Below are 18,137 nucleotides of genomic sequence, written 5' to 3'. Positions count from 1 at the left end.
TCATAGACATTGTGTGTGTGTGTGTGACTGAAGAAGGAGATTTTCTTTGATTGAAATAGAAACTCATGTTAGATATAGGTATGTTCCAATTAAACTGCTTTTCTGGGTCAGAGGACTATAATTATACAGCTAATTGTTTTGCTATTCCTGGGAAATAGAATAGTTGACATTCCGTCTCTTTAAAGTGTAAAGAGAATAGTATCCCATATTGATGAAGCAATAGAGTACATTGAGCTCTTTTCTCTTCTAGGGATCTTTTATTCCTTACATGAGACCTTAGGAGTTGGTCCTCATTTTTCCCTTTGACCATTTCATAGCACTTTTGACCTTTTTCTTTTCACCTGAGTTTTTCAGGTCCAACTTGGACTCCATTTAAATGTACCTTATGTTGACACTTGGTATTAGATTGGTACATTCCTACTAAGCAGATTACAATACAGATTTCTTTGCAGTACTTGACATAAGAGAGGATATTTGGCTTGTTTTTACATTGGATAACATTGTCATCTTTTCCACTCTGTTTATGCTAAAGGTTTAGAGCTGCAGGGTAGCTTGCAAACATAGAGGATTGAAGCCTTAGACCTCTTGTGAACCAAGACCAGGCGAAAATGCAAGAGTGCAAAAAAGGGGACACTCTGTAATGGGTAAATTAGATCCAGAGAGTTAAATAGCAGGGGGTAAAGTGGTAGTTTTACTACCCAGTCTGCAGGTGCAACAGCAGCTTTCTTTCTGACCTCAGAATCACACACACACATGTACACACACACACACACACACGCACACGCAGCCACTCCCACAGTCATTCATGTTAAAAAGCATGAATGCCTGAAAGACCATGCGCAACTTGAGCGAACATATGCTCCCTTTATAAGAGAAGTTTACACTCCTTCATTCTCTCTTCCTGCCACTCTGTTTGGTCAGACCCGTGAGAATTCTGGTGATTGGATTATACCAATATGCAGTGGGGCCTGTCTAGAGTGGCGCTACACTCAAACTATTCATATAAATTTTCTGTCAACAGCACTATTTAGTTCTGCCTAATTATTGATTCTCTTCTTCCTTAAGCCAAGTGTGCAGATACAGGAAAATAAACATTTGGTTTGGAAATAACACAAAATCAGTAAAGATTTATGTTTCAATTTGCCGTGAGCAACTTAAACATTATACAGTAGGAATGAAAAGTACTTTTGGTCCTGTGGTTGGAAGCTGTTATTAGTGTATATTTTCATATTTTCTTGTTAAACTCTGCAGATCTGTGTCATTTTAAGTTCTTTTCTGAGTTCTTTTCACTCCAAAGTTTTATCCTGTAAAATTGCTGTCTTTGTTCGTCGCTGTTTCATGCATAACATTTACATGCAGCCCTCTTGTTCTGTGAAATTTAGCCTGATGCAGTGGTTCAGACTTTACAGTAACGTATCTATACGTGCTGGTGCTGAAATATCAAATTTTAAAGCTATGTAGTATTAGGTATTCTTGTTTCTTTTTCTAATTAAATATTCAAATATTCAAATGGTATCTGTGTATTTGTTTTTAGGTTATGTGCAGAGTCTAATCAGACGCGTGGTGAACAACGTGAACATCGTGGTGAACAACCTGATTCTCAAATATGTTGAAGACGACATTGTGCTTTCGGTCAACATTACTGCAGCAGAGTGCTACACTGTGGATGACATCTGGGAGAGGGCTTTCATGGACATAACTGGTAAGAAGAAACTGGCTACATTCAGTAGTGTTGGGTTTAATTTGTCAATCCTAGGAGATGAAAACCAATAATGTTGTGCTATCTGATGCTTTGCAAACATTCACCCCCATGATAGTGTGAAGCCAGCTGAGAGGAAATAACTAATGATGTTTCTCAGAGATGGGTATTCAGGAAAAAGATGGTGCCACCTTCAAATATAACACCCACTTTTTATTAAGTAGTTAGAATAAATTTCCAAACCTGCTGCAGGATCTAACCCTGTTAATCCAGTCGGGTGGCTGGTGGCATATTTTAAGAAATGAATTAGATGTTAACTAACAGGAAAAGAACACCTCTGAAAAAAAAATATTAGAAGCCTCTAAAAAGTTTTAAATTTAAAAGCAATGAGATACAAATTTGTAAAGCTTTAATTTCCGTTTTTATAATTGTTTCCTAAATTATTTCCTAAACACTTTAATCAGTTTAAAAAATTATTAGATGCATATTCAGAATCATATCCTCATATATAAATACTAACTTTTGTTTTTTGCTTTTTTGTCTTTGTAGCTCCAGAACTGGTCCTAAGAAAAGTGATAAACTTTGCTGACTGCACTGTGTGCTTGGACAAGAGGAATGCTAGCGGCAAGATTGAGTTTTACCAGGACCCCCTCTTATACAAATGCTCCTTCAGAACGCGCCTCCATTTCACTTATGACAATATCAGCTCCAAGATCCCCTCTGTCATCAAAGTGAGCCTCTTCACACTCTGTTAAAACTATATGAAATATAGTAATATGGTCAAGATATGATTTTTTTTATCAGGGTTTCTTTAATTTTTGAAGATTTTGGTTTGGCCTTGGCAAAAACTACAACTACAAAACACTCTCATTAGTGTTTTTGTAGTTATACTGGTTTGTCTGATATTCATTTTAGGTATAACATACATAAACAATTAATTACTTTTATTAAATTACCATGGTTTTTACCCTTGAAAAAGTCATGCGTTTATGGAAAGATTTTTGAAGAAATTTGTATGGCTTTTAAAAGTAAAATATTTGATTATTGATCATTCAGCCTCTACTAGATTAAGATATTATGCAGGTTCTCAGCAAACTGTTGAAATAATTTTGACCAAAATGTACACATTATTTACCTAATAGATTTTAAGTTGTCTTAATTGGACTTTAATATAAATTCCATATTAGTGAAATGCAAACAAAATTTGTAAAATTGAATTGAGCCGTAACTTATCGGCAGGTTGTATTTATTGACCCAACATCATAAACATAATATTTATTGTGTTATGCCCATGGTCTCTTTATCTAATAATTCCACTGATTTTCTAAGTTTGCTGCCTTAAAAATAAAACAGGCTCCAACATTTATGGTAGTGTCATTTTAATAGAGAAAGAAAAGGCAACTTATGACCCAGAAAGACTTGCACGTCATCAGATATTTAAAAAACGATTTTCACTCTAACATGTATTTTTTTACTTTTATGTAAAACTTTTTGTGGATTTTTGTTAATATTAACTCTCCACATTAAGATGCCTTGAAACACTTGCATTTATTTATTTTTTTTAAGTAAATGCATAAAATCAACAGAGGATTAAATAGATTTTCTTTTTACGCTCTTTCAAAAAAAAGAGAGAACTTATAGCTTATATTTATTAAACAAGGTGTTTCTTTGTATGTTAAAGGCACACTGGAAGAAAAGAGCATGCATTTTTTTTTCAAAAGAATAATAAAACAGGAGGCTGTACCAAATTCCAATAAATTGTTATCTATTGTTCCATAGATTCATACAATGGTGGAGAGCTTGAAATTATCAATCACTGACCAGCAGCTGCCCATGTTTATCCGGATCTTAGAGCTGATTATTGCTCTTTACTATGGAGAAATAGGAGGACACAAAGAAAGTGAGGGTGAAGAAGGCATGGATCATGTAAGGGAAGGTGGAGCAAGTTCACCTGGTGAGTATTTTTTTCACAGGCAAAGTACAGCCTTGTTAACTTTAAAAGATTCATATTTGTCAAGTTCGATCATTTCCAAATGAATTGTTGTTGAAGGTAGAGGATGAAGAAAGGGTTGACTAACTGTTCTGTTACTAAAACATGCAGCTCGTATCCAACAGTCAAGCAAATGCAACATCCATAACATTAAGTGGACAAGAAAAGACTTGCAATTTGCTTTAAAATGAAACGCGATAGATTCTATTCTTATTAGCAGGTTGATTCTTCATCTTTCATAATTCTGAATAATAAAGGAACAGACTAAAAACAAAAGTTTGGATGCTTTTATTTGTGTGTGCTTTGTGCATTTCCAAACCTTAAGATATTTAACAGAACTCATTATAATTTTTGTTGCCACCTAAATCTTCCAGTTTTTCTTTGAAGCATTTTTCAACATTCTTCCTTCTAAAGATTTCCAGCTGTTTGAGATTTTTGGGTTGCCTTGCATGTGCTGCTCTTTTGGGATATATGATCTCTGTTGAGGGTGATGGACTTAAAAGATTATAGAAAACTTTAGCTTTTACTTCTTCAGGAAGTCCATCAGGAGTTCTTGAGTTCTAGCATGTTGATATGGCATAAGCTATTGTTTACATATCTAAAGCCTTCCCTTTTCTTTTCCAGAAATAACTAGCTTTGTTTCTACAATTAGCTCTTGTTTAGCTAAATCAGTTGTGCTGCCATTTAAACTTTGCTGTACCATCTGATTTAATGTGATGCTATCTCCTGTTGAAAAGTCAGGGCACACAGTGTTTGGGTAAATGTTGGTTTTCATCAGGCTGTTGGAGTGTTGCTTCAATCTTTTTTGTTCAGTTGCTATTTTCCAAAACATTGATGCTGCTTTCATTCAAAACATTCAGAGAATCTTTGTATTTGTATTTCATGAAAATAGAAGGTAACACTTTATTTGAAGGGGGGTGAATAAGACTGTCATGACACTGTCATAAACATGACATAGCATCTGTCATAAACACAAATAAGCCTTCATGAATATTTATGACTGTTGTCATAAAGCGCTAGGTAAAGTTTAAACTTTACCTTTAATAACATAAAGTTATCTAATTTTTAAAATGCAATCAGTAATACTTTTATAACAAATTTATATCAGTAATAATTTCTTGGTTAATGTCAAGTTGTCATAACAAAGACATTTTGAATAATGTCAACTTTGTATTAAAAGTGTCATAATTTACCGAATGACGCTTTATGACAACAGTCATAAATATTCATTGAGGCTTATTCATGTTTATGACAGGTGTTATGTCATGTTTATGACAGTGTCATGTCAGTCTTATTCACCCCCCTTCAAATAAAGTGTTACCAAATAGAATAGGTAATCAATTATTAGTCTTCAAAAAACAAAAATGTTGTCCAGATATTAACTTCTAGCCAGATACCTTGCATCAGTGCTTATACTGTTAGAGTCCTTAGCAGCTGCCTATTTGATGCTATTACTGTTAATGGCATCAATGTTCAACAGTGTAGAAAATGTTGGAGAATTGCTGGTATCGGGACATTATTTGACCTTTATAATCTTTAAGAAGGTGTTAAAAACTATATGGACAGCAATACTGCTAACTTCCATCACTCTGATCTTCTAAAATTTTGTTAGGCTGGACTTCTCTGAACTCTGTGAGCAAAATAAGCGCAAACTAAAAAGGCCAAGTTGCCACAGTCGCACGCACGCACGCACGCACGCACGCACGCACGCACGCACGCACGCACGCACGCCCTTTCTTTTTCTCTTTCGCTTTCTCATTCTCTTTCTTTCTCTCGGTTGAAACTGTTGCTAGTCAGACTTATCACTCATTTCCAAAGGAGAGGATGAAAAATCTGCAAGCAGACAAATCGGACGTGACAACACAGGTTTGAGGTCCTGCTAACAGACAGATGTTTGAAGGAGGGGAGAGAGATTTAAACAATTTCAGAAGATATTTGGGCAGGCATCATACATTCTGAGTGCTGAATCATCACTTTTTAAGGGGAGCAAAACATATTTGCAAGCAATATTTCTGACAGTAGAGTTTTGAGTGAAGGCAGCCCATATTCTGAGACTGAAAATAAGGTATTGTGCTCTTAAAATTAAGTTACATGCTCATCTATCTTGGAAAAATAAGTTCCCCCATATAATAGTCACTTCATTCCCCTAAACACCCATCTTGTTCCCTCTTAATGTGTTCATCCTTCACCCTGCCAAATAGAACAAAATAAAATCACAACTCCTTCTGGGTTTAATCAGTCTTTGTTGCCCCAGGAGCAAATATTCATGGAGTTAAAGTGGTGGCCAGAAGGACAACACATTACAACCTTGCTTTCTTCAACTTGCCTGCTGCTTCTTGGCCTTCTCTGCAAGTTGGCACAGCTTCCAGTAAAGTGTCCAATGCCAGATGTAAGAGTCGCGGTCATGCTATTGCTATGCAGAGCCTCTGAGAATGAATTAGTATCCCGTCACAAAATGAGAGAGGACCAGCCCTTGGAACCTGAGTACTCAAATACTTAATTATGTAGGAAATATATGACAGAGTGACAAGGCTGAAGAGGAGAGGAGGGTCTGCATTTCTGCATTTCTGCATTGCAGAAACCTTTTTCAAAGATCTAATAATATTTTCTATTCTTTTTTTGTTTGTTTGTTTTTAGGCTGCAGGAATCACAGCTTCACCTTCAGTAAAGTAACACAAAAACAATTAAAGCCCAGGCTTCACAGGGCCTGTTTACAATGAAAGGGAAAATGTTTTAGAGTAGGGTTAGAAAATAGTCACAGTTTGTAATAATACATTTTTAAAATGTATTTCATATAGAGATTATCTACCAAACTATATGTTCATCACCTGCATGTAGGTGATGAACAGAAACTGAAACCAAACATTCAGGTAACCACTATCCCATCTATAAATAATCTGAGACTTATAATTCTGTTTATTCACATTTCTACTTCTCATCATTTTAAGCATCTAAAATAATAAACAGATTTATTTCTTCAAACAAATAGTTTTCATTCAAAACTTTTAGACCAACCTGTGACATGTTCATTTTAAATTGCAAATGAGAGAAATAAATAAATAAATAAAATAGATGAATGTATGAACTGTACATTTTATGACATGGTGCCTGGATACATTTTCAAATTCTCATTTGTCCCAAAAACAACGGTCTAACCATTTGTTGGTACAAAATAATCAAAGAGAAATAGTTAGATTTCTCACATTGCTCATGTTTTGCTTAGCTTTTTCGGCATACTATTTCAAAGTCTTCCTAATCGGGTCAAGTTGTTTAATGCTTTTGCTTCCACATGATTATCTTCACATTCAGACTTCGAGTGTGATGTGACATGAAAGAGCTGAACTAGTTAAACTGACACCGAGAGCTTTTTTGGGTAAAAGAAAAAGGAAAGGAAAACAAAACTATATGAGAGATGGAATCAGAGAGGGAAGTTGGGACTTAAAACCATAACATGGGATTTCCAACTGCCAATTCTCAAAGTGAAAGATTTAATTATAATGTGTCATATTTTCACTGCTGTTGCCTCTGGGATTCCTAAAGTATGACTTCACAGACAATAATGTTTCTGAAAAGGACATGAGGCAGTAAGGAATGGGATTACACATTCTTTACTATTGACATCAGTTTCCTCTATCCTGACATGTATGGAAACAGAAGTGATAGGACCAGGTCAAAGGTTATGATGTGTACCAGAGGAGTGTGAATGCATTTGGGTTCCTGATAACCATAGACATGCCAGATAACAGAATTAAATTCTTGTGTTAGGTTGTTCTCTCAGATTTTTAGTCATTGTTATTTTTAGTTGTGGAAAATATCTGAATTTGCAAAATTCAGTTTTTCCACCACATTGCAATTCCCTTTTGTTTTCCATCTAGCTTCTTTTCAATCTTAACTTTGATATTTTGCAAATAATTTTTTTCCCCCGTCCATTTCATGGATGGAATAATAGATGTTTTTTTATGTTTCAAAGAGAATGTTTTGTGCTATTTAGCCACACCATTGCACAACTTAATATGACTGATGTGGTGAAGAAGCCTCTAAAGTCCTAAGTAGATTTTAGAGGCCTGGTTGGGTTTTTCTGGACATCATATTGTGAGAAATTTGCTGTAAAGTTTTTAGAGTTGCTATAAGTGCCACAAAATATGATGATACAAATATGTCTACATCTTCCCCCCTGATTAGCCAGTGCCTACATCATCAACAGAAAAACCTCCTTGACCTCAGTTTTCACATTCTCAATGTTGATCTTTTTTAGCCTTCACCTTAAGCTCTGCTTAATCTTGCACTGTACAGCTGGCTTAGACAGTTACATAGTTTGTTGGCTGCTTATCAAATTTGTGAGCCAGCCCCTCCCTAGATGTATTTGTAGACACAGCCTGGGCTGTTGGTTCAGGACAGATAGCCTTGATCAGTGAGCCCAGTCAAGGGCTCTGTCAGGATGCTGGCTGACTCACTTTGCTCTCTGGCATCAAATGGAATGGACTTCCCCTGTCTGTCTGTGTAGAGTTCACGCTGCACTGCATTCCAGCAATAGACAAAAACTGACACCTGCACAGGGGAGATGCAGTGGCATTGATCTATGTTTGCTTTGTGTTTTCATTTGACAGCTGTAACAACTTGCTTGCCTTAGGCATCCCTTAAGACATGAACAAATTGACTGTTCTGCTAGGCGTTCAAAGAGACTTTCATTGTGAACCATTTTTTCTCTGAAAGAAGTATGTTCTGTAGTTTCAATCGATTTATGCATAATATTGAAACGATGCTAAGACAGCATTTTGTAATTTGAGTATTTTTCTTTTCCATAAGTCAACAATTTCTCCATGATACTTTGTGTTGAGGTTTATGGTTTTGCGCTAGAAGTCTAGACTGTAAATGTCTATGAAAAGACTTGTCATGTCTCCTAGTAGGCAATTCAAGAACAGCCATGATTGTCTGTTCCTAAAGAAATCATCTGCTTTTGTTTTTTATTTATTTATTTATTTTTTTTTTAAATATCATTTCAGGTACCGATGTTGAAATGGAAAGTTTGGGATCCAGTCCGTATTCCAGCCAGAACCTCTACATAGAGGGTGGGAGTCCTGAAGATCCAGATCAGGGTTGGATGTCCTGGGCTTGGTCCTTCGTCCCAGCCATTGTAGGCACAGAGGAAGAAGGGGAGGGAGGCCTCTACATGCAGGGGGACACAGAAGGCATTTCCAACTACCCTCTGCAGCACACATTGAAGGACCCTATTGTCTCTATTGGCTTCTACTGCACTAAAGCTTCCATCACCTTTAAGGTAAAGCTGTTAAAAACACAACTTTAAAGGCTTCATGCTAAAACAATTCAAAAATAAAAAGGTGCTTTTTTGCTGAATCAGTTTCATACTCTTTTATGTTGTGTTCATGTAGGTGCCGTTTTCTCACAAATTAATTAGCACATTAATTTTCTTTAGCTCCGACTTAAGGAACGCTGATCTTATTAGTTCCTGTGGACAGCATCAGGGCGGGTAGTTTGACCAATAGTTGCTGTCCCTTGTTACATTATTACTTAAAACGTTACAGAGGAAGAAAAATATTTAGAAAATGCTGCCAAAATTTTAACGTTTAACGTCTTTTCACTCGGAATAATTAGAATACATCCCTGTTTCCTTTCAGAATTAGGCCGTATATATCAGATTACTAGTAGTCTGCGTTTTTCTTCTCTTATGTTGGTGCACGCACGTGCATGTGCACACATCTCGGACACACGCATTTGTGTGTGAAGGGAAAATGTTCATACATTTGACAGTGTGTGTGATCAGCGGAAGGGAGCTAGTTCTCAGGCCACATAAACCTTGGTGTTTTTCTAATGTTTAAACTGTTCCTGTATTGTTTGAGTTCTTTTAATCAATTAATTGCCTCTCTTTTGGAATAATTGCAGGCAGCTGAAAGGAAGGGTTTTTTTACATTCTTGTTTCTTTCCTAGAAGGAAGTATTTAGGTTGAAGTAATTTTATGTCTTTGAACAGCCACAGGCTGAACTTGAGTTTGACGTGAATGTGAAATGAGAGATGTATTTTTAGATTACCAACACACTATTCCCAAAATCTCTTTGATTAGGGGAAAACGGCAGTGTAAGACTTTAACTTGTAAACACATTATTCATAGTTTAGCCCTGATCAGTTATTTCCTTTCTTTGATTAACACACCTGCTGAACCTTTGCTGGATGCCAGATTTAATATTGCTTTACCAAAAACAAAAAAGAAAAAAACAGAAAATACAACATTTTTTTTTGTACATATTTTTCTGTATGATTGATATGTAAGCTTCTTTCAAAACAGTCGGGACCCTGTGTGTTGATGCTAGAAGCCAGTATTTGGTAACATGGTGATCCTTTCTGCTATGAAGAGTCCTTAACTCTCTGTCTACCTCTATTTCTCTGTCACTATCAAAAAATAGCAAGTGGTGGGACTCAATTAAAATGTTCAATTGAGGTAATTCCATTGTCTGTAATTAATTAATCACATTTTAATTGAAAACCTTATGTAGAAAAATAGCAACATTCTCGATTCAAAACCCTTTTTGTTACCAAATGGTTGAATTGAGCTTTTATCTGTAGTAAAAAGCTGATGCTAACATTTATTGTGTTGATATTTTTAATGTGTTATGCTCTGCATAATTAATTAGTCAGAGTTAGCGTGTTAAAGAGGATTACCCTTAAATCAGAAATTCTCCACCACAGTAGTATGGATAATGACCTGTTCTTATTTAAACATTTGTTGTGTCTTCATCATCACCTTTAACGATTTAGTGGGCTAATACTTCTACTAAGACAAAGAGCTTCCCCAGGTATTCTTCATTGTTGGTTTTCACAATATTATAACTGAAGTTACCACACACCCAGTACTAATACTGAACTGTTATTCTGTAAATATTGTCAAATCTAATTTGTTTCTGTTGTTTAATACATATTTGTTTTTTATTTTCTGATCATATTTGACATAAACTACTAAACTATGTAGCACACACTTTGCACTTGTGTTGCAAAGATACTGCTAGAATGAACAGTATCTTAATGATATTATAATTTTTATTTTATTTTATTTTTTTTTACTATTTTTTGGGATGTACTGGTTGGTGGAAGAGTGTTTCTGCACGTGATTAAACTATCCGAACCTAAAGGGGAAAAGAGATCCAGGGTGGGAGTCTGCTCAGTAAGAATAATAAGCCACAGCTGCTTTTGCTCTGCACCTGCTTCCTGTGTTAAAGTTGAATGGGTTTAATTCTGCTCTACACCCAGCTTATTAACCAACATCAGGAGCATGCTGTACTGTCCTTCTGCCAGATCATTTTAGCCAGGTGTTTTTCTGTCTTGGCTTCCATATCCTCAACCAAAAATGATTGAAATACATTTTCTCTTGTTCTAGTGATTTGTTCCAGAATTTAATGAGCAGCACTTTTTTTTCCCTTAAAAATGTCAATATTATAAGTGGTAATTTAATAGATGATGGTGATGATCTGGTTTTTCATTTTACCCCTAAAATCAAATCTAAACTAAAATGTGTTACTTTCAATTCTGTTTGTCAGGTTGTTGCTTATTTGTAATACTCATTATATTCAAAGGAAAAAAGTTTTTACTAATTTTTACTCGGAAAAATATTTTTACTTTTCAAATCCAGCAGTTTAAAAAACCTTAGCTTTTGCTGCACTTATATTTCCATTTATTGATCATTTCTCCAGTGAGGTTTTCTGTCTAGTACATTTTAATGGTTCTTTTTTCCTTCCCTTCATCTCAAATGACTTAGACAAAGGGTTTCACCAGGTATTCTTCGTTGTTGTTTTCCACTATAACTGAAGTTGCCACTCACCCAGAAGGACACAACGTACTTATGCTGTTGTTTATTAATAAAATGTTATTAACAATATTATTTTTCTCTTTGTTTATCAGCTGACAGACACACAGTCAGAGAGCAGCTACTACAGTCCTCAGAAAGTCAAGTCCAGAGAGGTTCTGTGTATGGAGCAAGAGGGAATCACTATTGAGGTACGAGTGTCAACCTTTCTGGTTTGCTAACAAGTTGAACTTTCTCTTGGATCTTTGTTTGTTTGAGCATTGGAGCTAAATCTGCATTTCCTGTAATAAAACAATGGCCAACAGATGGTACCTATCATTCCTGCCTGTAGCCATTTAGATTATGCAACTCCCAACTCTGAGTGTTTTTAAGATAACTGACCGTACTTATTAGATTTATAAAGTCACATATTTCCATTTACATAGTTACTTTTATTTGTTTTTGGTGTATATTTTTGTAGTATTTAAATTAGTTATCATTTCATGTGTTTTTTTTTTTTGTATGTTACTAATGTTTATATTTATATTTGCTAATATTTAACTCTTTGGATGGGAGTAGCTTGTCAACTAATAATCAATTTTCCCTTGAGGATCAAAGTATATTCTGATCTGATTTTTCATGCCCTTGACAAAGCAATAAGAAACTGTTTTCCTTTTACTATTAGTTATAGAAAACAAGTACAGTTAGATAAAAGTTGTGCTAATATTGATATCTGACATTAATGTTGTTCACAGATATTGTATATATTATATACATTCCCTACACTTTTAAAACTGTGGACAAAAAACAATCAAACTGCTGACATTTCTTCTCTGCTTCAGTTAAAGGTTGGCTCTTACCAGCAACCCTGTTTAACTTATTGGACTGATATGATTTAAATACAGAAACTGTGTCTTTGCGCCATCCAAAACTGATCCAGTATTTCAGATGTGGCACAACAATGGTATTAAATCTGCTAATGATGTACACAGATGGCATATTCTCCTCATTTAAACAGCTCCCAACAGCATCCCAAATCAGCAGCTTTTTAATTTTTTTCAGGCCTGGACTAAGTCAGAAAATTGTTTCCTTATTTTCCTAGTCGTCCCACCTGAAACCACTGTAAACACGTTACTCTCTACGGATTCTGTCATTAAAGGATCCATCTCAGTCGGATTATATGGATTATATGACTACATAGGATTATGTGGCTGCTCTCCTCATCCTCACTGTGTGCAGTTAGGAAAGTTTAGGAGGAAAGCTGCTGGCAGTGGGATGCTGCTGTGTCTCTGCTTCATGCATCTTCCATTTGTGCCTGCCACAAGCTGATTGAATGCAAGGTTATGTTAGGGATACTCTTTTCTAATGCCAGGCTGGCAACAATCTTTTGTTCTGATAGTGATGTATGTGGCAGATGTAACATGTTTCTGGTGAATCATTTACACATGTTTTGACTTTGGGGGACTGAGGGTTTCACATAAAGGTGATGTGTGAAGTTGTGTTTGTGCTGCTCTGCTGTTTGCATTTTGAGTTATTGTGTAAAATAAAAATTGTTGTATAAATAAAGTTGGGGGGGAAAATGACATCAGTTGATAACGATGTTAATGCCAATACATTGTGCATCCATAATTGTAATGATTATTTTTAATGTTGGTAATAATCTGTTAATCTTTTTTAATCTTTTTTTGATAACTCCAAACCCTTAGTTTTAAATGTTTAACTGTTTTCCATCTCACTTGTCTGCAGCCTACAGTGTACTAATTAATGCCTGACTAGTACCCAAGTCCAATCATTTCCGCCTTCCCCACCAAGACCTGTTTTTTAGTCTCGTTATCTGGACAGATTTAAGAAAAGTTTTAGCTTTACGGTTTCTTCCAGATATGAAAATTCAGAGATTTTCAATTTCTGTCATTTATTGTTCTGTTGAATGAAGGGGTGAGTATTCTTGGACAGAATATGAAAGTGTTGAAAGGTAACTGGGTATCTGAAGTGAAACCTGTTATATGTGATGGTGAGAGCAATAAGCTAAGACATTATTATATCTTAGATGTTTGCCAGGTGGATGAAAATGACATTCACCAAAGGAATACAGAATTTGACTCTTGCGCTACCTAACATTGCAAAATCAAATGTTTCCACAAAAAAAAAAACATCTAGTCATTTAGCTGGACTCAACAGTTCAAAGGCAAAATTCCAGATTTCACACATTTTATATTTAATGTCTTAAAAAACCAAAATGTTTCTGTGCAACTAAACATTAAATGTTTTTGCAAAGTTAAGTGCTTAAGTAATTTAAAAAAAATGTTTCCTAAAATTATACTGCTTGCATCTGTAATGAAAATACAAAATCTAAACAGTCTCTTCTGGTTCAGACTATTCTATTATTTACCACTGTGGACAAAATCTTGGGTGGTGAGATAACTGTAAGAATTGGTTGTGAGGTTAAGTTGATGGTCTGTGGTTTTTGTTACAGGCAAGTCGATTTGCCACCCTAGACATCCAAAAATGATTCAACAAATATCAAATGTTGTCTTAGGATAACATCTTGAAGATTATTGCCCATTTTCATTCCATCCCGTCTTTAATGTTCTACTCTAATAATAAGGCCATTAACGCCTCCAGCTGGCTTCTCACTAATTGCTGAGCTCATATCACTGTCTGATCTGACTGAGGCAGTTTTGCCATTTTAAGAAATCAGTCTTGCATCTCCCATCACACCGTGTGACTCAGGTTACTACCAAGATTTTTAGAATATCGATCTTGTACACTGTGACCAGTGAAATTTTTTAACTGCACAGTGTGTAGTGTTAAGGTCATAGCTGACTTGTTTTACACAAAGTTAGTTTGATGCTAAAGCTGGTATGTCTTATAACGAGTCATTTACCAGTCATGTTGGCTTTCCCTCTGAGTGGGAGTGGAGTGTAGTACTGAAAAGCCTTTGTCAGAGCACATTTTGAATGAGGTTTTAGAAAGCTCCTATAATGTTTTGTCAAAATTTCACCTAAAGCACATATAAGTTTACCATTTTTATCTAAAAGAGTAAATAATTGGCACTTAAAACTACTAAGTCTTTAAATATTTAATAAATATACATATTGCTTCTTCTGTGAATCTTTGCATATAGAGAAACTTGCTCAAGTGCTAGCTGGCCAGGCTAATGAAAGCGTACTACCTCTCTGTTATAATATTACTCATTTATAATGTGGTTGGTCATATGTTTTCTTTTAGTTCCAGATAACTGTGTGGACAGAGAACGGTGTTTAGCTAAACTCTTCAACTCATTCTATCAATGTTCCTTTATTACTATTAATGTTTAAACAGAGACGATTTCAGAAAACTCTGGAACCCTTTTCTTTTCTGGTTATATTTTCAGGTACTCATGATGGGGGAACCCTTCTTCAACTGTCAGATTGGCTTTGTCGGCTGTCGGGCACTGTGCCTGAAAGGCATCATGGGAGTTCGAGACTTTGAAGAAAATTTGAACAGGCGTGAAGAGGTAAAAAGAGCCTAACATATCTTTTTATGAAGAAACCTTTAAGAACAATTGAAGCCAAAAATATAATCAAATTATTCTCTCTATTTTCAAAGGAGATTGACGCATGCTTGACATCATTTAGTAGTTTTATTATTAGAACAAAATGTGCCATTTCTTATTCGTTATGGTGGTATTGTCATGTATATCTGTATCGACTTACAGATAAATAATTGTTGCTTTTATTTTACGTATTTGCTGTATTATTTGTTGTATACATTCAAACACTTCATTTAGGTATAAACATATGTTCAGTTTTATTGTGTTGTAAATTTGCTTCATTTTACAATAAATAAAAATGATTTTAAATGGATTTTTTCACAAAAGCTTGTTTGATGTTTTCTTCTTCTCTGTAAAGGATGCAGTGTTCTTCAGCTGTGGGGACAACCTAAAAAGCAAAGGGATGACTTACCTTACCAACTCTCTGTTTGACTACCGCAGTCCAGAGAATAATGGAGTAAAAGCTGAGTTCATCTTAGACTCTGCTAATCATAAGGTAAGTAGAACATGCCTCTGGTAAATAGAATGACAAAATGCAGAATTAGATGATATCATCCAGATAACTCTGCATTTTGTTGATATTTGATTTTGACAGTGATATAGATATTTGAAATTTTAACATGATGCTATGTTAAGCTTTATAATTGATTATGTCCTATTTAAAGCATAGTTCTAGTTTAATTTATTCATTGTTTTTACTGCAAATCTTATAATAAACTTCGATTTATTATTTTACCACTCTCACCCAGCTGGCTGTAATGCTCCAGCTACTCAAGTATTAGTGTTAACGCCATTGTTCCTGATAATCCACTGCTCCCTTGATCACCCCTGCCAGCATAAGTGTTGACTCTTCTTTGAAATGTTCATGACCCTCAATAAAGCTGGTGTTTGGATGTCTGTCCATCCTCCCATCCATCCCCTCTCTGTTTATAAATGGACGTTTAAGACTAACTCAAAGATTCTGGTGTTAAATCATCATCAGAGATTTTGAAACCAGGCTGACTTTGATCCAAAAGCATGCCACATCCATTAGAAATCCCCTAATAAATATTAATCATTAACCTGTCTCTCTGATAAGGTTCTCCTGAAAAAAGCTGCTTAAAGAAATTTTGGGTAAACGTTAGGTGGGTTGTTGAAGGGAAGGACTGAGAGTTAGTTTAATCCTTTCAGTGATTCATGTGGAAGGAAAACTTACCTCCTGACCTTCCAACTAATGAGTTATAACAGTAGGCCTTTAGACAAACAAACTTTCAAACAGGAGTTTAAAAATCTAGAAATGTTAAGAAACAGCTTTTTCTTATTAATTTTTTTATTTATTGTAAACTATTTAAATAAATACATTTAAAAAAGGCTGTTACCCAGTGCTGCCAACCTTTTCTAAACAAATTCAAACTGGAATTACCTGTTGAGCTTTACTTTATCATTCATTTTTAATGTTTCACGGCATTTTGTGTTTCAGTGATTTTTTTTTTTCCCGCCACTCTTCTTTATGTCTGTTAAACTGTAGACTGACACTTGCCTAAGAAAAACAAAAATACTGTTTTTTTTAAATTAATCAATTTCTTGTTTGCTGTAAGTTATAAATATTTTAGAGATTTTTCTATTTACACTAAATTGACCTCTTAGTGGTCAATCGAAATTTGCAGTTTTTCAGTTGTGAAACACTTACATAGTTTACTTGCTCTTATAGTGTTTTTTCTTTTAAATCTTAACTGTAAGGTTCTGTGTTTTTATTGGGCTATTAAAAAACCCCAACAACAAACAAAAAGCAAATGCCCAACTAAGTAGTTCTGCCACTCAATAGCTTTTTATCTGTGATATGACCCTCACTACCATATCTCCCTTGACCCCAGTCATTGCCACTCTTAAAGGCTATCAGTGCGTTTGCTGCCTTGTTGCCATGTTTACCGAACTCTGCTTTTGTCTGATAGGAGAGCTACACAGAGATAGCAGGCATGCAGCGCTTTGGGGCTTTCTATATGGATTATCTCTACACAATGGAAAACAGCAGCTCCAAAGGTATTGTTTCATTTCTTCTTCCTCACACAGTTTGTTTGGTTACCTTGTCACCTCCTCTTTCTTTCTCTCTCGCTCTTCCCTCCTTCCCCCTTTCTTTCTCTCTCACTCCTTTTCTCTTTTCTTCTCCCTGTCAACTTGGCCCACTCAAGACTTGAAGAAAGAGCTCTCCTTGTTTCATTCACAGCCACCTGGTCCTTGACCCTCCCTGTCCTCACTCTCACCCCAAACTTACCTGCGGGGCAACTGTCAGAAGTGTTTAGTCTACGCTGACACATATTTGAGTTTCTCTCTCCTTATTGCTTGTTGAAACAATGTTTCCCCCTCTTTCGCTTTACCTGTAAGCTGTTGAGAAAGTGAATTGGCCCCACTTGCCTAATTAGGTGTCACTCTTCCTGGCAGAAGTCTTAAGATGGGCAAGGTTCCTCATTCCATAGCAGCAGCAGCACTTGAGATTGTTTATCCAAATCCAAGATATCTGAAGATCCCATTAAGAGATAAACTGTTCTTAAATTGGAAATGTTATTGTTGGACCTCTTTGCTCAATTGCCTTTTTTCAGTTCTGGTGGGAAAGATTCATTTTGTGCTCTTCTGCTAAAGAAATTAATTCTACACTCCCTTGTTGTCATTTATCTTATTTAGTGGCAGTAGTCCAGAACAATATCCTTACCTTTGCTTTAAGGTGATAATGAATGAGTAGAGGAATAGCTCTTGCCTTCTTGAACATGCCTCTGATCCTATATTAACCCCCAAAATGACTCGACTCTGCATTCCCACTGGAGTGCAGAGTGACAAACAAAATACTTAGGTCAGTTAAATACACCTTAGAATAATTACTGCAGATTAAATTTATTTTTAATCTTGAGGAACGAGGACGCTTTCAGATGTCTAAATCGGTGCTAATTTTGGCCTCCTCATCATTACATTGACCATTCTAACTATGGCCATCTGGTTAATATTAGGCGTAATCCACTGCAGCCCTATCTTACTGGGGGGGGCGAGGAAAAGTGGCAATGCCTGTCGCCTTTTATAAGTTTCAAAAAATCTATGAGTTACAACCCTCCCTCTCAAGCCGATCGCCCCCCCCCCCCCCCCCCCCCCCCCCCCC

The 18,137-nt window shown here is 35.7% G+C and overlaps 1 protein-coding gene across 4 annotated transcripts in view; it reads left to right on the top strand.

Moving 5' to 3' along the window:
- vps13b (vacuolar protein sorting 13 homolog B) overlaps positions 1 to 18,137 on the top strand; it is a 333,331-nt gene that overhangs the window by 19,076 nt on the left and 296,118 nt on the right. For all 4 annotated transcript variants that reach the window (XM_016670633.1, XM_007550475.2, XM_016670636.1 and 1 more), the window contains exons 5-12: positions 1,535 to 1,702; positions 2,249 to 2,430; positions 3,479 to 3,653; positions 8,693 to 8,967; positions 11,598 to 11,693; positions 14,855 to 14,977; positions 15,372 to 15,509; positions 16,945 to 17,032. In XM_016670633.1, coding sequence (XP_016526119.1) covers positions 1,535 to 1,702; positions 2,249 to 2,430; positions 3,479 to 3,653; positions 8,693 to 8,967; positions 11,598 to 11,693; positions 14,855 to 14,977; positions 15,372 to 15,509; positions 16,945 to 17,032 — 1,245 coding nt within the window. The remainder of the gene's footprint in view (positions 1 to 1,534; positions 1,703 to 2,248; positions 2,431 to 3,478; positions 3,654 to 8,692; positions 8,968 to 11,597; positions 11,694 to 14,854; positions 14,978 to 15,371; positions 15,510 to 16,944; positions 17,033 to 18,137) is intronic.

Source organism: Poecilia formosa, unplaced genomic scaffold (genome assembly GCF_000485575.1).
Source record: "Poecilia formosa unplaced genomic scaffold, Poecilia_formosa-5.1.2 Scaffold36, whole genome shotgun sequence".
Lineage (NCBI taxonomy): Eukaryota > Metazoa > Chordata > Actinopteri > Cyprinodontiformes > Poeciliidae > Poecilia > Poecilia formosa.
The sequence above is the reverse complement of the archived record's forward strand: the minus strand, read 5'-3'. Positions and strand labels throughout refer to the sequence as shown.